Here is a 19,116-nt window from a genome sequence, read left to right as displayed (position 1 = left end):
TATAAATCCTACCCTAGATCCCTATTTTAGGGTCAATTTGAGAAAGGAAACAGAAAATCGTATGTGAAGTAAATGTTTTACACTGTATGACGGGGCTGACTGTTGTACAATGTTTTGATGAACCGATCACGGGTGTCGTATCACTGTCGGCTGATTGTAAGGTCCTGTCAAACGCATCTGGTGTTTTGTCATAATTTGGCATGCTATAACCACAGATGCCTGACTTGTTTTATAAAATAATAACATATAAGAGTACATATCTCATTTATATGTACTCTTATATGTTATTATTTTATAAAACGAGTCAGGCACCTGTGCTATAACCAGTGCCTTTTCACTTGAAGTCAGATTTGTCTCCGGTTGTGTGCAATAATGGAGAAGAATAAGTTTATCATCCTGGAAAACCAGCAAATGAAAGTTTACGTCTTACGGTTTTGAAACTTTTTTCCAATGGATTATCCTACGGTAAAATTCGTAGGAAGTGCGGTTTAACCAAAGAAGGCTGTACGAAAATTGTAAAAAAAATCTACTTCCGTGAAAACACCGCGGCAATGCACTACCGACCGGAGCAGCTTCATTTTTTCGAAGAATCTTCCGTTATTAAAACTGCAGGAAACAGGAATTACAGACATAGTTTTGTAGGTACACCAGCCGTCGAGGTTCAGAGATATGCAAGCAATAGTACGTACACAGTTAACTTGTGTTGTGGGTTTTTTGGGGTGGACTTCTTTGATATTATTCAGGAGCCGTCAAATGCCCTAGAAATGATTAACTTTTTGACCAACTTTTACAACAACGGAATGAATTTAGAAATCTGATTATTGATAGGGGTGACTATATTATTCTTGATAACTGCGGATATCATCATCACAGGGTCGGAGAACAATTACTACGTAATCTTCTTGGTCAACATGGCGTGGAATTATTATTTCAGCCCCGTACAGTCCGGAACTGAACGCTGCCGAGTACATTTTTCACCTCATAAGAAACGGTCTACGGGAAAATGCTACGTTAACATATAACTTTACTGAACTCGCAACGACATTGGCAATTACTGACATTCCGAATCATGCCTGCGAAAAACTGTTTGAAAAATGTGGATATGTATAGTGACTACTGTTTACATTTCTAATTTAGTACTATATATATATCATAGACACGGTGAAATTTAAAAGAGAAGTCTAATAAAATCCTGTATATAATTGAACATTGTATCAATCTCATGTTGTCTGTTATTTCTGTCGCACGTGGCCTGTCAATACGAGAGCGCTGATTCGCTCGTGTGTTATAATGAGCTGCGGTAATTGGTATTGTGGTCCCGCCCACTGTCTTTTGTATTGCACAACGATGTTCGACAAATGGGTTACCGAGTTGTCGGGTGGTGCCAGGTGATACACGGCCTGAACCGTCAACGGTTTGCATGTTAGCACTGTAAGCTTATGACAGACTTATATTGTTGTCAATGCCAGGTTTAATACACTAAAAGTGTAAGTAAGATGACAGTCATGATCTGCTATTATAATTACTAACCCATACTCACCTCACTGATACCCTGTGTTACATACCGACGTAATCTAACTATCATTGAATGATCTACAGATGTGTCTGTTATCTGTTTAGTAATAAAGAATGAGGAATTAATGCAAATATTGACAAAATGCATAATAGATACTCTCTCTATATAAAATCTGTATAGGTCATTGGAAATGAGATCAGATAAATTCATTGAAAGAGGTAAGCAATACATCAGATGTTATTGGTGCAAATTTAATTGATGATGGAATACTTCAGACATGTATCTGTAAATGTAATACTGTGTAACAGTTAACTAGTATATAATTATATAGTTGTTTTTCACAGTTTTCTAAGTCGTATCTAGTTCAAAGGTATTAAATATCGAGCAATCATGTAAACATTATTCAGTAAATTAACATATTTGAACTTGCCAGGACGAGGTCCAAGGGAGATTTTGCTATAACCCCTCTCCAGCGCGTTGGCGACATCTGTAGACAGCTAGATTAAAGTTTTTATAAAATAGTGTTAATGAGCCAATTTTAAAGAGGATACAGCTTAGGTATTTCACATGTGTTCCTTGTTACAAGACCTGTCCACTGGTACTTCATTTGCTGACACTGACTGTGACATTTGGCCTACTTTGAAAAAAAAATAAAAAATAAAAAATTCAACCCACTTGGCAAACTATGCTATCTTCTGGTAACTTTTGTTAACATTTTAGTTTATGATAGCTGGGTATTTATTTTCACATATTTAATGATGGTGACACCCCTCCCACACCCACTCCCTCACCATCACCCTCCACGAATATTCCCAGCTTATATCCAGTATGCCTGAGGACAGTCAGGCCATATACTTATCAGAATGTTTCTGATGTTTTTATGTCCCTGCCATGAAATAGTGTTACCCATGTCTGATCCGTTCGATGCAATGTAACTAGCTAATCACAGGAACTGCTGATGCAAATCCTCACCAAACTCTGTTCCGGGGTGTCAAGTGGCAGCAGGGGGATTTAAGTCTAGCAGACAATTTCTAGTTTAAAAGATATAATATTGGTTGATAACATCAGAATTCCTTCAATACATATATCCATATAAACAATGCTGTACTTATTTTTCAGTTGTTTCCTGTCCCTTCTCATCATAGCAGCAGTCCTGTATAAAATCAAACACAAATACGACAACTACAGGCGAAGACAGGTAACTCATTATTCCTCCAAATTAAAGAGTTTTATATATTTCATATGTAATAAATAACAGAAATCCCAATTGTTTGTGTAAAACATAATATAATACATAAAATGTAAAATAAATACAGTAACATTCCTCAAAAAAACATAAGGCATTTGTCTTTACCTGGCTGTAAATGATCAGAAAATATCCGATTAGAGAAACAATACTATGAAAAGGTAATTTACTTAAGTTTTCTATTTTACAGCGTATGATTGTAGAGATGGAAGAAATGGCTAGTCGACCATTTTCTACAGTTACCTTGGAGATAGAACGAAAAATTGATAATTGTATTGCAGAAAAGAAAGATCTAAATATGGATTTAAGAAAACGTAAAAAGGTAAGGATATGACCAGTTCATAAGTTAGGACCAACACTTTGAATATTTTGCTGTATAAAAGACTATAGGACCAACAGTTTGAATAGTTTGCTGTATAAAAGACTAGGACCAACAGTTTGAATAGTTTGCTGTATAAAAGACTAGGACCAACAGTTTGAATATTTTGCTGTATAAAAGACAATGAAATTTAGAAATTGAACGTTTTTGGCAACTGTTACCTATTGATTTGTTGCAGAAAAAAAAAGAAAAAACTTTATTCTGAACATTTCAATTTGAAAAATGTTATTTATTGCTGATTTTAAATTCTGTGTGACTTACATTTAATTTGTCACCTATATTTACATAAGCTCGTTAAATTATCACTCATAATATGTACTTGGTCTTTTCACAGATAAATAATAAGCCAAGTCAGGTGGCTTTGGAGCCCTTGATTACCCAGAAGGCTGCAGTGCTGACACTTATTGTCCAGCTCCCTACTGGGGATGAGGACTGGACCCCAAGTGGAAGTTCTGGGGTAGCCATTGCAAGTGCTTTGGTCACACTTGGTAAGATAATGATTAATTATACTGATTACCTCCCATTGGCATTCCCCAGACTTTGAAAGAGAATTGTATCTGTGAGCTGATTTGATGTTGATCTACCATTATGGTACATAACTATATGTTTCCTGAAGCAAGGGCAACATCTGCTCAGTTATTTCTCAGAAAGTATTGCAGATATTTCTAAAATTGTGCTGAATGGAATTCCTTGTAACCAATCCTTGCAACATCTCTTTCGTTTGTAAATATCAAGACAAATATTGCAGTGATCATACTTTTGATAGAATAACACAAAATATATACATGAAGTATCTTATCTTAACAGTAGGATTCATAAACTAGCATACATTATCATAAACTGTTGTGCATGTAATTTCCATTTCATCAGAGTTATTTTATTCTGGGTCTCTTGTTATAAAATATTTCTAGGAATTGGCCACTATCAGACTGTCTGTTGTTTTGTTTTCGAAACTGAATACAGATGTTAATGTGACTTTTATTCTTGTAGGTCATCATCGAAAGCAGAGTGTTGAGCATGGTGGTAAAGGAGATAAAAACAGATTCAAGAAGCATTCCTTCCAGACACACTCGGACACATGTGTATGATAGGACATTCGTGTTATTATCTTATACCGTGCTCCCGAGGATTTTTACTTTGGGTATATGGAGTTTGAAAAGAACTAGGCCTGGAATTATAAAATCTAATTCACAACTAATTTTTAGCTCATCTGTCCGAAGGGCATGTGAGGTTATTCCGTGATGCAGCATCCCATTGTCGTTCTGGTGTCAACTTTTCTTTTTAAAAAATTCTCAATAACCAAGAGGCCCAGGTAGCTGATAATGGGCCAGTAGCATGTTCAAGTGAATGATCAATGGTAAAGAGGCCCAGAGACCCGATATTCGGCCTGTAGCATACTGGTGGGGAGAAGGACCTATATTCAAGGTCACAGGATTACTCACATCTTTTCAATACTCTTTATATTTGAATAGTGTGGTAATCAGCTCAGCATCTGCAATTACCTAGATCAACTTCATATTTGCATTAGATGGCGAGTGATACAGGGCCCTTTGGGCTTCTTGTGCTCATTGTGATTGGTTTAGGTACAGGTTCAATATTTTGAGTATGGGATCAGTATTTTGAGTACAGAATTGGGATGTGAGAAGAGTTTTATAAATACAGGCCTTTGTATGATTCATGATTGATTTACTGATTGTTGTTCAAAGTTTTCATTTAAAAATCTTATAAAATTGATACATAGCATAGCTGAAATCAAAGTTTTGATAATGTGGTGCTCCAATAAAAAACAAGACTTTACATATAAACAACTTGCCAGTTCATTATTAAGTCTGTGGTAAAAGTGTTGCTCTAAAAATAATCTCAAACAGGATTTGCTTGATAAACCCATGACGATTAAAACTGCCTTAAATTTAATATCCAGAATATGAACATCTTGTGAGGAGATTCATGAATAGTAAACTCTTAACAGACTTTGATGAAACCAAAAACAAATGATGACTCATTTGGTAAAAAGTATATATTATTTTGTACTGCATCATACAGTTGAGATCTAAATATAGAGGTCATGTTATATTCATATTTTTGTTGCAATTTTCCAATTATGATGAAATTTCATATTATTGCAGGAGAAAAATTATATTTAAACTTTTATGATAAATAATAAATTAATATTGAAGTTACCATATTCTAGATAGAAATTACAAAATTTTAAACCTTCATGCATGAAATTGTACATACTACTTCCAAGTCCTAAATTGTCAGCCACAGTAACAAGACTCGGGAGACTACAAAGTTTTACAACGAATGATTGAGTTTTATTTAATAGTGCAATCTCTTCTCTTGCCGTTAGCTGGACAGCTGTTCACTTAGGATTGGAATGTTTGTACCAGTAGCTAGGTACATGTAATCAAAGTAAAAACATATTACACAAATGATTAAAAAAAATAGTTTTTTATATCTGTAATGGGCCATCAGTTTCTAAGACAATATTTGTGTCTTTTATTGCTTCTAAACTAAAGGTCAAAATCTTAAATTTTTGGACGAGGACAAATTCAGATTTGATAACTCAAGGTTACACAAACAAAATGTTCTGTTAAATGAATCAGTTAAATCGTAGATGTCATGGAAGTTTTACCACAAACAACAAAGCAGTGCAATCATTTAAAACTCATATCATTAATTATCTCCACAACTGGATATACATTGTATACTTGTATGATGAGCAACATATTCTCAGATTACCAAAGTGATGAATTCATTGTCTGTAGTTTTCGTAGTGTTTTGTCAGTTACTTGTAAATAATGGTGCTTTATTTTCAGAAATACAAATTATCACAATTTTCTAAGAAAATAAATTATTTTAATTTAAAATTTGTACATAGGAACTTTGTAAATATTACAGACCAGTATCTGAGTGAGTGTGTACATATTGTTTGTATATAATAAACATTGATTATGACCATGAAAATGGAACAGTCCCACTGACAGTAATTGTACTGTCAGCTCTCAATAGGTGAAAATGTTATGTTGATCATACTTCAAAGTGTGAAGAGTAAATAGAATTTTGTGGCCAATTTTCATACATACAATCTGTAATAAGACTGGAATTGATTCCAGGACTCCACCCAGTTATTAAAAAAGTACTGAAACCTTTTAGAAACATTCCAAATGTTTGTGGTACATACATCTACAACTTCTCATTGTGACTGGTCGTGCCCAATTTTGTCTACTCCAAAAAATGTTTATCGTATACGTATAAAACAAGTAATTAACATGTTTCTAATACATGTAATACCATATTTTTGCTGGTTTCTGTTCATGCAGTGTCATCAATGTACAGGTATGGCTGCTATATCATTATTAAATATGGAGTATCTAGTCATTTCATTCCTAAATTACTTGACCAGAATGGAGATGATATTGTATCTAACTTAAGTTTTGGAAGTGAATCATGAAAATTAATGAAAAAATAATGTTATTTTTTTCCCTCCCCCACAAATGTGTTATTAGATCTGTATAGTTATTTTCCTTGCGTATGGATGTGGAAGGCACATGTGAACTAGTATGGTGATTGCGGAAACTATACTGTGTACATCTGTGAACTATGTATATGTGGAATGTGTGCGAGAACTCTTTATGTATGCAAAATGTATATGGAAACGTATATGTAAGGTGTGAGATGTATATGAGAACTATATGTGAGGTGCGAGATGTATATGCCATTGGGAACTTTATGTGCGAGATGAATAAGTTAATTATATATGAGTTATGAGATGAATTGATGGGAAAGCTACCTTGTCTTGTTGTGTATGTTTGTCCCACTACTTAAAAGCTGGCTTCAGCTGAAGAGAGGTTGTTTGAATGCAGGACAATTCAGAAATTTCTGGAGTCATGTGATTTACTAAACCAGTCCTGGTCATGTGAGTTCTTTATTATAACCAAAATTTTAGTCAAATTATTACTGTGACATAATGCCTGCTTGGTGGGATTGATTATGTTTTACTCGTTTATTTAATTGATATTTAATTTATAAACTCATTGATTTCTGTTGTTTCTTATTGTGAATATGTTAACCAGTTCAGTTTTTTGTCACCAAAACTTTTAGTCTTCTGATTGAAAGTATATAACTGTATTATTGCACTGTAAGATCACAAGTCTAGATTGGGAGAGGAGGATTGATTTTAAACTTAGCTAGATTTTTTGTCTTGTATCATATGATAAAGGTTTTGATAATAATAGATCTAGTTATGTTATACCCGGTAACATACAATCAAATCAGTTACAAAGCTTCATTTAACATTCCAAATATAGTCAAGTTCACTGCTTTGTAAGTAATTATTTTTTTTGTTTATTTTAAATTATTTATGCTGATGGACAAAAATTTAAAATTTGGAATCTTAAAGGGTTCTTGTACACGTATCAACAGATTTGAATGACTGTATCGAAAGGACAATGCCATCAAATTGAATAAAAAAATTCACATGCATTTCTGGAGTTGTGTATTATATACTTTTGAAAGTAATAATGACAAAGCAGAAACCTAACTTGGTAGGAACTGTATCCAGCCCCGGATTTTGTATCCTCTTCTGTACTTAAAGAAACTGTTACTAAAAATCACTGTTGGAAAGTATTATCAGGCATCATAATTCAAAAAATGTTTTCCCATAATTACAACAATTTAGTGTTCACAACCTTGTTTTAGAAAAACTAAATTAGTGCAAAGCAATGACATCACAATTTGAAGGTCCTACAAGAATACATATGTTACTGATCATTAGGCTGTGAAGACTCGGTACTCCATTCTGCTTTCTCTATTCAGCATTCTTTACAAACTGTTTTTAAACTCGCAAACATATTTATAGAATATTTTCAACACTATAATTTCATGCATCGCTATGTCTTTAACCCATTTCACTATTTATAAGAAGAAATCACTGTTTAATGAGTATGACATCTACAGTTTTAGTTGCTTTAAGGCTGTACCTGTTGTCATCAGCCTACACAAACATGGCGACGACTCCTGCTCCCACTAGTATAATACAGACTCATTGCTGTATCAGAACGAAGTAAAATTGAATAAGGGAGGCAACTGAACTAGAACACCACACAAAGGTGTAATAGCTGATTTGGACAAGAGATTTTTTCTGTGCATTTATCTATTATATAAAATCACTGATCGTTAATGGCATTCTAAATTACAGTGTCAAACAACAGTACCACAAGAAGGAACAATACATCTGGTACACCCATTGAATGCTGTGTAGTGTTCTATACTATCTTGCATTGAAACAAGATTCACATCACCATGAAGGGTTATAGGTGGCATGCTTTAACCCTCACCTTTACTTTCATTACAAAGTCGATGTTACATTTTCAAACAGTTTGAGAAATACCCGCAATCAGGAGTCTCCAACTCATTAAACTTGATATATATAATCTTAAAGCCTACCAAGTTTCAAAGAAATCATTTTAAAAATGAAGGATCTCGGGACAAAAATCAAACACTGAAATAAACAAAGTAGTACAAGTTTTTGCAAAAATAGTCAAACTAAAATACCTGTCAAGGAAACAACTATATACCATGAATATAAAACCTATCAATTTTCAAAGAAATTGGTAGGAAAACGTAGATCTGTAGACAATAATGATCAAGTACTGAAATAACTAATGGCAATAACTTTTGCAAAAATAGATACATGAATATACATCCAAATGCCTCTGCGAGTATGGCTTGTATCGGTTATTTATTTGGCCGACAAAAATCAAACGCACAAACATTGATTTTGTACATTGTTTAATGATTTATGAAGCATCACATTAAATATCAAAATTTCTCAGCAACAGCCAAGTATACAGTAAATTGTACTAATAAATAAATCTATAATTTGTGTAAACCATGTGTAATTTTACACAATGTCACCTATGTGGATTGATTTTAGTTTCACTTGTTGACTTACATAAATATATAAATATTTTAAGACAAAATTTTACTTTTGCCAACATCATAAGTTCTTGCACATCCAGAATTATGGTAAAAGATAAATCTATTTGTGTATTATATACAACAAAATCTTCCATACATATACACAAAACATTTATGTATCTAGTAGATACTTCGGAATTACTGAAATAAAAGCACAGTGAGCCGAGAATCACATAGATATACCGGTACCCCCTCACCCAAATAAAAATAAAATTAATTGGTCCGGGGTTCCAGAGATACAGTATCTTGTACAGAGGTTTTTTATTTTAAAAGTGGTCAAGTGCGACCTATGACCTTTAACCTTGACCGATGACCGCCAAAATCTTATTGGGTGTAGACCTCGATGGTGTGATGCTATGATGTGAATATGATCTTTATGCAGCGGTTCATGAGATATTGTGTACACAAGACAAAGTAATTACTGTGTAACCCATTTTACTAAGTGGAAGTATTTTAACTATTAATTTTTCAAATCCCTACTATATCAGGAGAGTTCAAAATGTACTGCTATTTAATTAGGGAAACAGGTCTGTACGTTATCATTATATTTCTGATCATTTCTGTTTTAAAACGAAAATATTTTGAATGGCACAAATTAAGTAACATGTTCTCAAATAGATGTACACTGACAAAAAATAGAGCCACTGTAAATACTTTATATCTACTTAAAATCAAAATGCACACACAAAAATAAAAAAGATATGAAAGACAAACTACATGTAGTTTTATCTTAAGTAATCAAATAATGATATCTAAACTTTTTTAGCATTTAAATGTTACTTTAACCCCCATTGCTCTGGATACTGAAGTAGCCACCAGCTACTACAAGGAGACTCAGCCTCTGAAGTATAAACAACTGGCTGTTGCAATAAACCCTGAAAATTAACAAATTTGCCTAATACCAATACAAAGTTATTATGAGTATATATATGTCCATTATTCTCTCTAAAGTTTTGTCACTAGAGCAAAAACAAAAAAACTAAAAAAACGTACAGCATATCTCCAGATTTTTTTCATAATTTGCATCACAGAATAGCAGACAGAGCAATCTCAATGACTAAAATCATATTGTATCAAAATCAAAATAAAGCTTTTTATAATGACAATGAACTCATTTTCATATTACAATGTGCTGTGATTATTTCTTTTATACAGGCACAGGTTTTTAACCTCTACATGTAGGAATAAGTATAACTGTAACTAATTGTTTCTTTAAAACTTGTATTATTGTATATGTGTACCCCCTGGTAGGTAAAAATGTTTCTGTGACATCACACATTTAATCCCACCAATCGGGAGTCATCTCACATGTTTTTGTGATGTTATATTTAATCCCACTAATCGGGAGTTTTGTGACATAACTCATTCAATCCTACCTTTGATCACTAAATAACATTGATATAAACTCAGTAGAAATTGTTCTCATGGGATTGGCTGCTATTCTGGTTGGGGTGGTGCATATAAGGCCACATGTACATATAAGGAGCCGCAGGTGGTGGGGGTGGAAGTGTGGTGGTATTTGGTGGCAGTGGTGTACCAATTCCCTGTGTAGCCTGTTGGAGACCAACAGGACCATCCTGAGTCATAGCAATGGGAAGTGGTACAATATGGGAACCTGCCTCTGACTCATAGGACTGGGCTGGGTCAGTGTATACACGGGGCAGGGGCGGGGATATTGGTACAGGAGAAATGTTGCTCACAAGACTGTCACCCCCCGGGGTGGTAGATATAGGGGGAGGAGCAGACCCACCCACATTTGGTCTAGTCTGTGTGAATGGAAGTTTAGGATCCCCTGGTTTATCCATAGTTCTGTCTATAAGGTTCTCTATAAGGCGTTCATAGCCATGTTCTGATGTTATACGGTCAAGTTCACTTTCTACTCTATACACGGGAACAGAGTCCATCTGATGGTCAACAGATGGTGTAGTCAGTTTTATATCTATTTTGGCAAGTGATCGACTCTTCCTCGCAACTGGAGTTGAAAGTCCGGGTCCAGACCCTGCCAGACCCGAGATATTTTTACTCTGGTTTGCTGTGTTTTTTTCGTGTACTTTCATGTGCACCCGTAAGTTGTCTGCCCTTGAGCAAGCTTTACCACAGTAACTACACACATGTTTTTTCTCTACACAATGTACAGTTTTCTTGTGTTTGGTGAGTCCACCTTTGTCAGGGAAGCACCTACCACATTGATCACAGTCGAAAGGTTTCAGTCCTAGGTGGCGCCGCTGGTGAGCCTTGCACCTCTCCTTTGTTTTGAAGGCCTTGCCACAGTCTGGGCACTCATATGGCATTTCTGTCTTGTGAACATACTGGTGAGAGTAGAGTGTAGCATAGGTTTTGAATGACTTGCCACAAGTACTACACTGGAAGGCCTTTTCCTCACTGTGAACAGCTGCATGGATCTCTAAAGTACTTTTGTACATAAATAGGTGTCCACATATGTCGCACATAAAGCGGGTTCCGTCTGCTGTGTGACGACGGCGATGCGTCTTCATAAGAAATTCTGTTTTGTAATCTTTGCCACAGATATCGCAACTAAACCAGGTATCCGCTGCATGTTTTGACTCAGTGTGGTACTTTAGGGCGTGGCTGTTGATAAAGCCAAGCCCACATGTCTTACATTTGTATGGACGAATGTTACCATGGGACATCTCGTGTACACGCAAGCTGGTTGTGTAGGAAAATGCTTTACCACAAATACTACATGAGTATTTCTTCTTGTTTCCGTGGACTCCTTCCACGTGCATTTTTAGATGGTTTGAAGTGAGATAACTTTTATCACATAGCTTACATTTGTGGGGCCGTTTTCCACTGTGTTTTAACTGATGTAGTCTGAGGCTGTGATTGAAGTTGAAGGAGGCCCCACACTGTTCACACTTGTACGGTTTACTGTCACTATGCAGACCCCGCTTGTGATGGTACAGGGATTCCTTACTGGTAAACTCCTTCCCACACAGCTCACACTGGTGCCGAGAGAACTGGTGTGTGGTGGTCACATGTCGTCGCAGGGCTCGAGTTGAAAGGTAGGTCTTTGAACACTGGTTGCATTTCTGCACTGAAGAAAACTGATGATTAGCCCGCATGTGGCGCTGCATGGCAGTTACTGTGTTGAACAATTTAGGACAATGAGAACACTTATGCTTGATCAGGTCCGGTTTGTTAACACTATTGACAGGTCTCTTTTTACGAGTATTTTTTGACTTCAGTTTTGACATTGGCTTCTGAATAGGTGAAACTTTTGCTTTTTTTAAAGTCTGTGGCAAATTTTTTCTCCGTCTTTTCCTACGTTTTTCTTCTACAGGCAAATCTTCTACTCCATGTTTGGTGGTCATGTGCTGAAACAGATTGGGTTAAAACAAGTATTAATCAAGGATAGGCATATAGATATATCTTAAACCAGGTCAGTACATTAGCTTTTATAGGTATACATGTACTAATCAAAATTCACATAAAATACATTTTGTCATTTTGTTTCATCCTTTTTTTCCACTTTATCACATTTCAGGTATACTTCCTAGCATTTCTAACAAGAGGCCCATGGGGCCTGTATCGCTCACCTGGTTGAATTAGACCAAATGTCAAAATAATGTTCATATTCAATTTGTTTTATTTGTAAATCTCAAACAATGCTATATATGGTTATAGTGTGGGAATCCTAACTGCTTTAAAGATTAATGAAGTCCAGACTATCTAAGGTCTGAAAGTCCTCAAGAATTGTTTTTAGAACATGCATTCATCACTTTATTACTAGTAGCGATTTAAAGGAATTACCTCTATTTCCCCTATTGGGCCCCGCCCCTTTGGCCCCTTTGGGGTCAGAGCCACCATTTAAGCAAAATCTGTTCCCCTTCCCCCAAGGATGTTTCTGACCAAATTGGGTTCAAATCCATTTATAACTATATGACCAGTGGCGATTTAAAGGAATTACCTCTATTTCCACTATTGGGCCCCACCCCTTTGGGGTCAGAGTCACCATTTATGCAAAATCTGTTCCCCTTCCTCCAAGGATGTTTCTGACCAAATTGGGTTCAAATCCATTCATAACTTAATAACTAGCAGCGATTTAAAGGAATTACCTCTATTTCCCATATTGGGCCCTTCGGGGGTCAGAGTCACCATTTATGCAAAATCTGTTCCCCTTCTGCCAAGGATGTTTCTGACCAAATTGGGTTCAAATCCATTCATAACTTTATGACTAATAGCGATTTAAAGGAATAACCTCTATTTCTCCTGTTGGGCCCCGCCCATTTGGCCCCTTTGGGGTCGGAGCCACCATTTATGCAAAATCTGTTCCCCTTCCCCCAAGGAAGTTTCTGACCAAATTGGGTTCAAATCCATTCATAACTTAATAACTAGTAGCGATTTAAATGAATTACCTCCATTTCCCATATTGGGCCCCGCCCCTTTGGCCCCTTGGGAGTCAGAGCCACCATTTATGCAAAATCTGTTCCCCTTCCCACAAGGACATTTCTGACTAGATTTGCTTCAAATCCATTCATAACTTTATGACTAGTAGCGATTTAAAGGAATTACCTCTTTTTCCCCTATTGGGCCCTGCCCCTTTGGCCCCTTGGGGGTCAGAGTCACCATCTATGCAAAATCTGTTCCCCTTCCCCCAAGGATGTTTCTGACCAAATTGGGTTCAAATCCATTCATAACTTAATAACTAGTAGCTATTTAAATGAATTACCTCCATTTCCCATATTGGGCCCCGCCCCTTTGGCCCCTCGGGGGTCAGAGCCACCATTTATGCAAAATCTGTTCCCCTTCCCCCAAGGACATTTCTGACTAGATTTGCTTCAAATCCATTCATAACTTTATGACTAGTAGCGATTTAAAGGAATTACCTCTTTTTCCCATATTGGGCCCCGCCCCTTTGGCCCCTTGGGGGTCAGAGTCACCATCTATGCAAAATCTGTTCCCCTTCCCCCAAGGATGTTTCTGACCAAATTGGGTTCAAATCCATTCATAACTTTATGACTAGTAGCGATTTAAAGGAATTACCTCTATTTCCCCTATTGGGCCCCGCCCCTTTGGCCCCTCAGGGGTCAGAGTCACCATTTATGCAAAATCTGTTCCCCTTCTGCCAAGGATGTTTCTGGCCAAATTTGGTCAAAATCCAATAAGAACTTTTTGACCAGTAGCGATTTGAAGCAAATGTTGACAGACGACGGACGGACGCCGGACGGACGGAGGACGCTGCGCCATGACATAAGCTCACCGGACCTTCGGTCCAGGTGAGCTAAAAACATATTTTAAATTCCAATGAAATGAGTTAACAAAATGTTTTTATTGCTTTTAGCAAAAATTCTTTAAAAACTTTCAGGAAGTAGTCCACATTTAATGCATAAGTGTATTGATAGATATCTCGATAAAATGTAAACAACAACAAAGTTTTACAGGCAAGTACTAATTATAAGTTCAACTTTCCTTTCTAAACTTTCACCATTCTCATCCAATAAGAATAGGGCAAATCTAATACTAATAGCAACTCCCTAGACATGTATAATCTATTGTTTTTTTGTTTTTTTAATTTTTTAATTTTTCAAGATTTTTTCCATAAATACAAAATATTTGAAACATATATGCACACACATTCTCACACTTACACCCACAGTAACTATAATCCTTACTCATGATTCAATAACATCATCATCATCATATCATCATCATCATATCAGCATCATCATCATCATCATCATCATCATCATCCTACTCCTCATCATCATCATCAGACATACAGTCTGAAATTTTATCTCATCGAGTCATCTGGTATGATTTCCTTTTTCATTAAGAAGAATCTGAGTTAATTATGAAATGATGTAAGAATTGTAATATTAAACAAGGGTACACCAGACTAGACCATTACATACTGTCAAGTGATATTCTGACCCGAGATCTGTTACCTCATGCATTGCTGTGTTGGATGGACAAATGTCCTGACAAATTTTACAGATGTACACATTTCCAATGTCATGTTTCACCCTCAAGTGTTTCTCAGCTCCTTGCTGACTCCGGAATTTGGACGGGCAAAGAGGACATGTAAGCTCCTCCTGTCGGAGAGATGTTGATGATTTGACATCATTCGGAGACATCACCGGTGTTGGCTTGATGACCATCACATCTTGATTGCCGTCGGTGTCTGAATTATCATCAGTTGTTTCCCCAAACTCTTGGGGATCATAGTCAGATTCACTATTTTCTGTTTTTATCTGGTTTGACACGAGATTAATCGTCAGTTTCCTTAGACGCTTACCTACAATAAATCATAATGTTATTCAACTCTATACAACTCTTCCTTACCCAAACAACTATCATAATCAATATATATATATATATATATATATTCATATCAAGTTCATTACATACAAAGTACTATACATTGTATTTATACTTTTGATCAATCTATACATTCTGCTGTGAAATATGTACATTCATTTAGTACATGCTGAAAGTGGTCTCTTAACAGTGAATTGTTTTCTCTTTTTAACATACATTGTACATTCATGATGACAACTTTCACAATCTGAAATGCTATGCCAAGCATGTTTTAAAACATAAACAGATTTGCTATCTACCTGGAATCCAAACTTTGATATATTTGTGAGTTTTACATTACCCTGAAGTAGCTCACCTCGAGGTCCTGTTGTTTTGACTGGAGGACTTGTTGTTTTGACGGGAGGACTAACAGGCTCAATGTCTGGTGATGCGTTTGACACACAATCCTGGCTGACTGAAGCAGTGCTGACAGATTGCTCCACTTCTGAAGAAACCAAATCCTCCATATCTGTTTGTGTAGAAACATCCTGGCAGTTTTTCTCTTCTTTTTCATATCCCAGCTCCTGTGCCTTGTAAGCACTACCATGCTCAGTCTGGATTTCTAGATTGGCATACTTGTCTGGTTCGGTCTGTATCTCTGCATTCGTCAGTGGCTTCAGAAATACAAGTCCCAAATCTCGTAGGGTAGACAACTCTGTACAACCAACTATATCTTGTAAAACAGTTCTTTGAATTTTAAGAAAATCTTCCCTGTGAGTACTTTTCAAAAATTGGTCTTTCCACAAGAAAGAGATTTTCTCAAAATTGTCGACACAGATATCTGACGAAACTTGAAATGTTATCTCTTCTGAAAAATCTAGTTCCTCTATAAGGATTTTTTTTAGGTAATTGTGGAACCGCAGTTTAAGCTTCTCCATTTCAAGGAGAAGTAGCTGGTTACATCTGAAAATACATAAAACATAATAAAATAAATTATATATGTCAGTAATATCCCCAAAGATTAACTCTCAATGATACTCTCATTGATACTGTCTATGATACTCTCAAAGATTAACTCTCAATGATACTCTCAAAGATTAACTCTCAATGATACTCTCAAAGATTAACTCTCAATGATAATCTCAAAGATTAACTATCAAAGATACTCTCATTGATACTCTCTATGATACTCTCAAAGATTAACTCTCAATGACATTATCAAAGATACTCTCATTGATACTGTCTATGACACTCTCAAAGATTAACTCTCAATGATACTCTCAAAGATTAATTCTCAATGATAAATTTGATAATCTCAAAGATTAACTCTCAATGATACTCTCATTGATACTGTCTATGATACTCTAATTGATAGTCTATGATGCTCTCAAAGATTAACTCTCAATGACATTATCAAAGATACTCTCATTGATACTGTCTATGATACTCTCAAAGATTAATTCTCAGTGACATTATCAAAGATACTCTCATTGATACTGTCTATGATACTCTCAAAGATTAACTATCAAAGATACTCTCATTGATACTCTCAATGATATTCGCAAAGATTAACTCTCAATGATACTCTCAACGATTAACTCTCAATGATAATCTCAAAGATAAACTCTCAAAAATGCTCTCATTGATACTGTCTATGATACTCTCAAAGATTATACTCTAATTGATACTGTCTATGATACTCTCAAAGATTAACTCTCATTGACATTATCAAAGATACTCTAATTGATACTGTCTATGATACTCTCAAAGATATTATAAAAGATACTCTCATTGATACTGTCTATGATACTCTCAAAGATTAACTCTCAATGACATTATCAAAGATACTCTCAAAGGTATGTTTTTTTTAACCAACAACTGGTGGTTATAATGTAAAACTGCTCGTGAAATAAATTAACAAACTAATGCGTTTCAGCACGTGACGGATAACAAAATTATATCAGTTTCAATCATGTTTGGGGATAATAAGACTACATTTGAATCAGGAATATAATTTTATTAATGTGTCATTTGAAAAGATACATCCACTTATTCAGCTTGCTTTCAATCATAACTTTGTTTCGTTTTTAATTGCATATCTGCATTTTTTGCATTTACTGCTACATTGACCAATCACTGTAATTCACATACTTCAGTAACGCCACCTGTCGCGTCATATCCAGGTCCAAAAGAATATTATACGGCTATGCCGAAAAAGAGGACCAGAAGGCCTGTTTTCCAAGGATGCTTCAGACTAACTATAGACAAAGTCCTTTCTTTCCTACAGCAGAAAAATTATTTTAAAGTATTTGTTCCATTTCACCAAAGCGAAGGGTGCTTCAGACCACAACACTGCATTATTTGGTCAAAATTCACTTTGTTGTTCACGACTAGTAGTAATTTTTATGAAAAGTTGATGGATGGATGCCACGGAAGGTGAGCTAACAACCTCTTAACACTGATTTGAGGAATACCTCTGGTAAATGCATGGAATATTCTCCCAATGTCTGGTGTTAATGTACAGAATGTTAGATAATTTGAAAAAAAATAATCATGTCACTCACAACTGAAAATATATCATATATATACAAAGCTATTGTAGCAAAACTGGACTCAGCTGAACAGCTGTGGCCTGGCAGCTCAAATGGCTTGAATGTCCGTCTAGAGTTCAGAGGTCCGGGTTCCAGTCGACGAATATTCATACCCTGCATACACTGCTCTCCGGCAGGTCTGATGACGACCATCTGTCAGAAATTGTCCGTCCGTCATCCAGAGCTACGTTATCGCAGCTAGGTTCCAGTCCCTGTCTGGTCATTGCATTTTTACGAACTAAAATAAACCACTGAGGAGGTATAAGGTCTTATGTGTAAAAGACTTTGTTGAAGGAGGAAAGGATATAACAAAACTGGCGCTGTTGGTGAGGTAGCTAGCTCAAATGGTTAGAAGAGCACCTGTCTACAGTTCGGATGTCTAGTTACAGGTGCCGGACTCGTTTTATAAAATAATAACATATACGAGTACATATCATTTATATGTACTCTTAGGCTAGTCTATATGTTATTATTTTATAAAACGAGTCAGGCACCTGTGGTCTAAGCTTAGTGTTCGAGTTCCGGACGACTTCGTCTCTCCTGCATATGGACAAAGAGACTTTCAGTCAGCGTCTATTGCTCCTCTATTAATCCAATAAATATCATTCCGATTATGATGTTGCATCGCGCTCCCGTGCCCCCGTTCAAAGGCCCGTGATTAGGCAGGGTGTGTGTGTGGGGGGGGGGGGGGGGGGGGGGGGGGTAAATAAACCATTGAGAAGGAATTCATGTCGAAGCATTTATGAAATGAAATTACAAATAGTATTCCAAATTATCCCTTACCTGCTTTCGTGTGTTACAAATTGAAACACTGATCAGAGTTCGTTAAATTGCCATATCAGTCTCTTCTAGCCTGTGATCGGAGAAGTCCGAGAAGCAGAGAAGCATTAGAACCGGAAGCCTTGAACCTGAACATGCGCAGAGTTTTACTTTCGGTTTCCAAATATAGCCTAATTAATAGAGATGCATAGAATGAATATTGGTGGAAAACCGATCATGGTGAAAAGCATAATAATAAAAGATACTTTCAGTATACCATTTTTATTACTTTTGTTATTTTTCTCAAAAAGAAAAAAATAATAATTGAAAACTGTCTATTCCACAAATAAATGATAAATTAGAGTAACACAAAGGAATATTACTC

At 35.9% G+C, this 19,116-nt stretch overlaps 2 protein-coding genes across 4 annotated transcripts in view; one reads left to right on the top strand and one right to left on the bottom strand.

Annotated features, from left to right (window-relative positions):
• The window catches only part of LOC117339452 (attractin-like protein 1), a 52,186-nt gene extending 44,560 nt beyond the window's left edge, over window positions 1-7,626 (top strand). For all 3 annotated transcript variants that reach the window (XM_033901037.1, XM_033901036.1, XM_033901038.1), the window contains exons 25-28: window positions 2,636-2,714; window positions 2,953-3,084; window positions 3,476-3,629; window positions 4,132-7,626. In XM_033901037.1, coding sequence (XP_033756928.1) covers window positions 2,636-2,714; window positions 2,953-3,084; window positions 3,476-3,629; window positions 4,132-4,229 — 463 coding nt within the window. In that variant the 3' untranslated portion in view covers window positions 4,230-7,626. The remainder of the gene's footprint in view (window positions 1-2,635; window positions 2,715-2,952; window positions 3,085-3,475; window positions 3,630-4,131) is intronic.
• LOC117339454 (zinc finger protein 62 homolog) lies at window positions 7,499-18,867 on the bottom strand. Its single transcript, XM_033901039.1, has 4 exons — window positions 18,756-18,867; window positions 15,758-16,344; window positions 15,030-15,379; window positions 7,499-12,458 (listed from the first exon to the last, which is right to left on the bottom strand). The coding sequence occupies exons 2-4, from the start codon at window positions 16,317-16,319 to the stop codon at window positions 10,530-10,532; spliced, it is 2,841 nt and encodes a 946-aa protein (XP_033756930.1). The 5' UTR covers window positions 16,320-16,344; window positions 18,756-18,867; the 3' UTR covers window positions 7,499-10,529.
• Between the last annotated feature and the right edge of the window lie 249 nt (window positions 18,868-19,116).

This window comes from Pecten maximus, chromosome 12 (genome assembly GCF_902652985.1).
Source record: "Pecten maximus chromosome 12, xPecMax1.1, whole genome shotgun sequence".
In the NCBI taxonomy this organism is placed as follows: Eukaryota; Metazoa; Mollusca; class Bivalvia; order Pectinida; family Pectinidae; genus Pecten; species Pecten maximus.
Note: the sequence above shows the minus strand (reverse complement) of the source record. Positions and strands in the feature narration are given on the sequence as shown.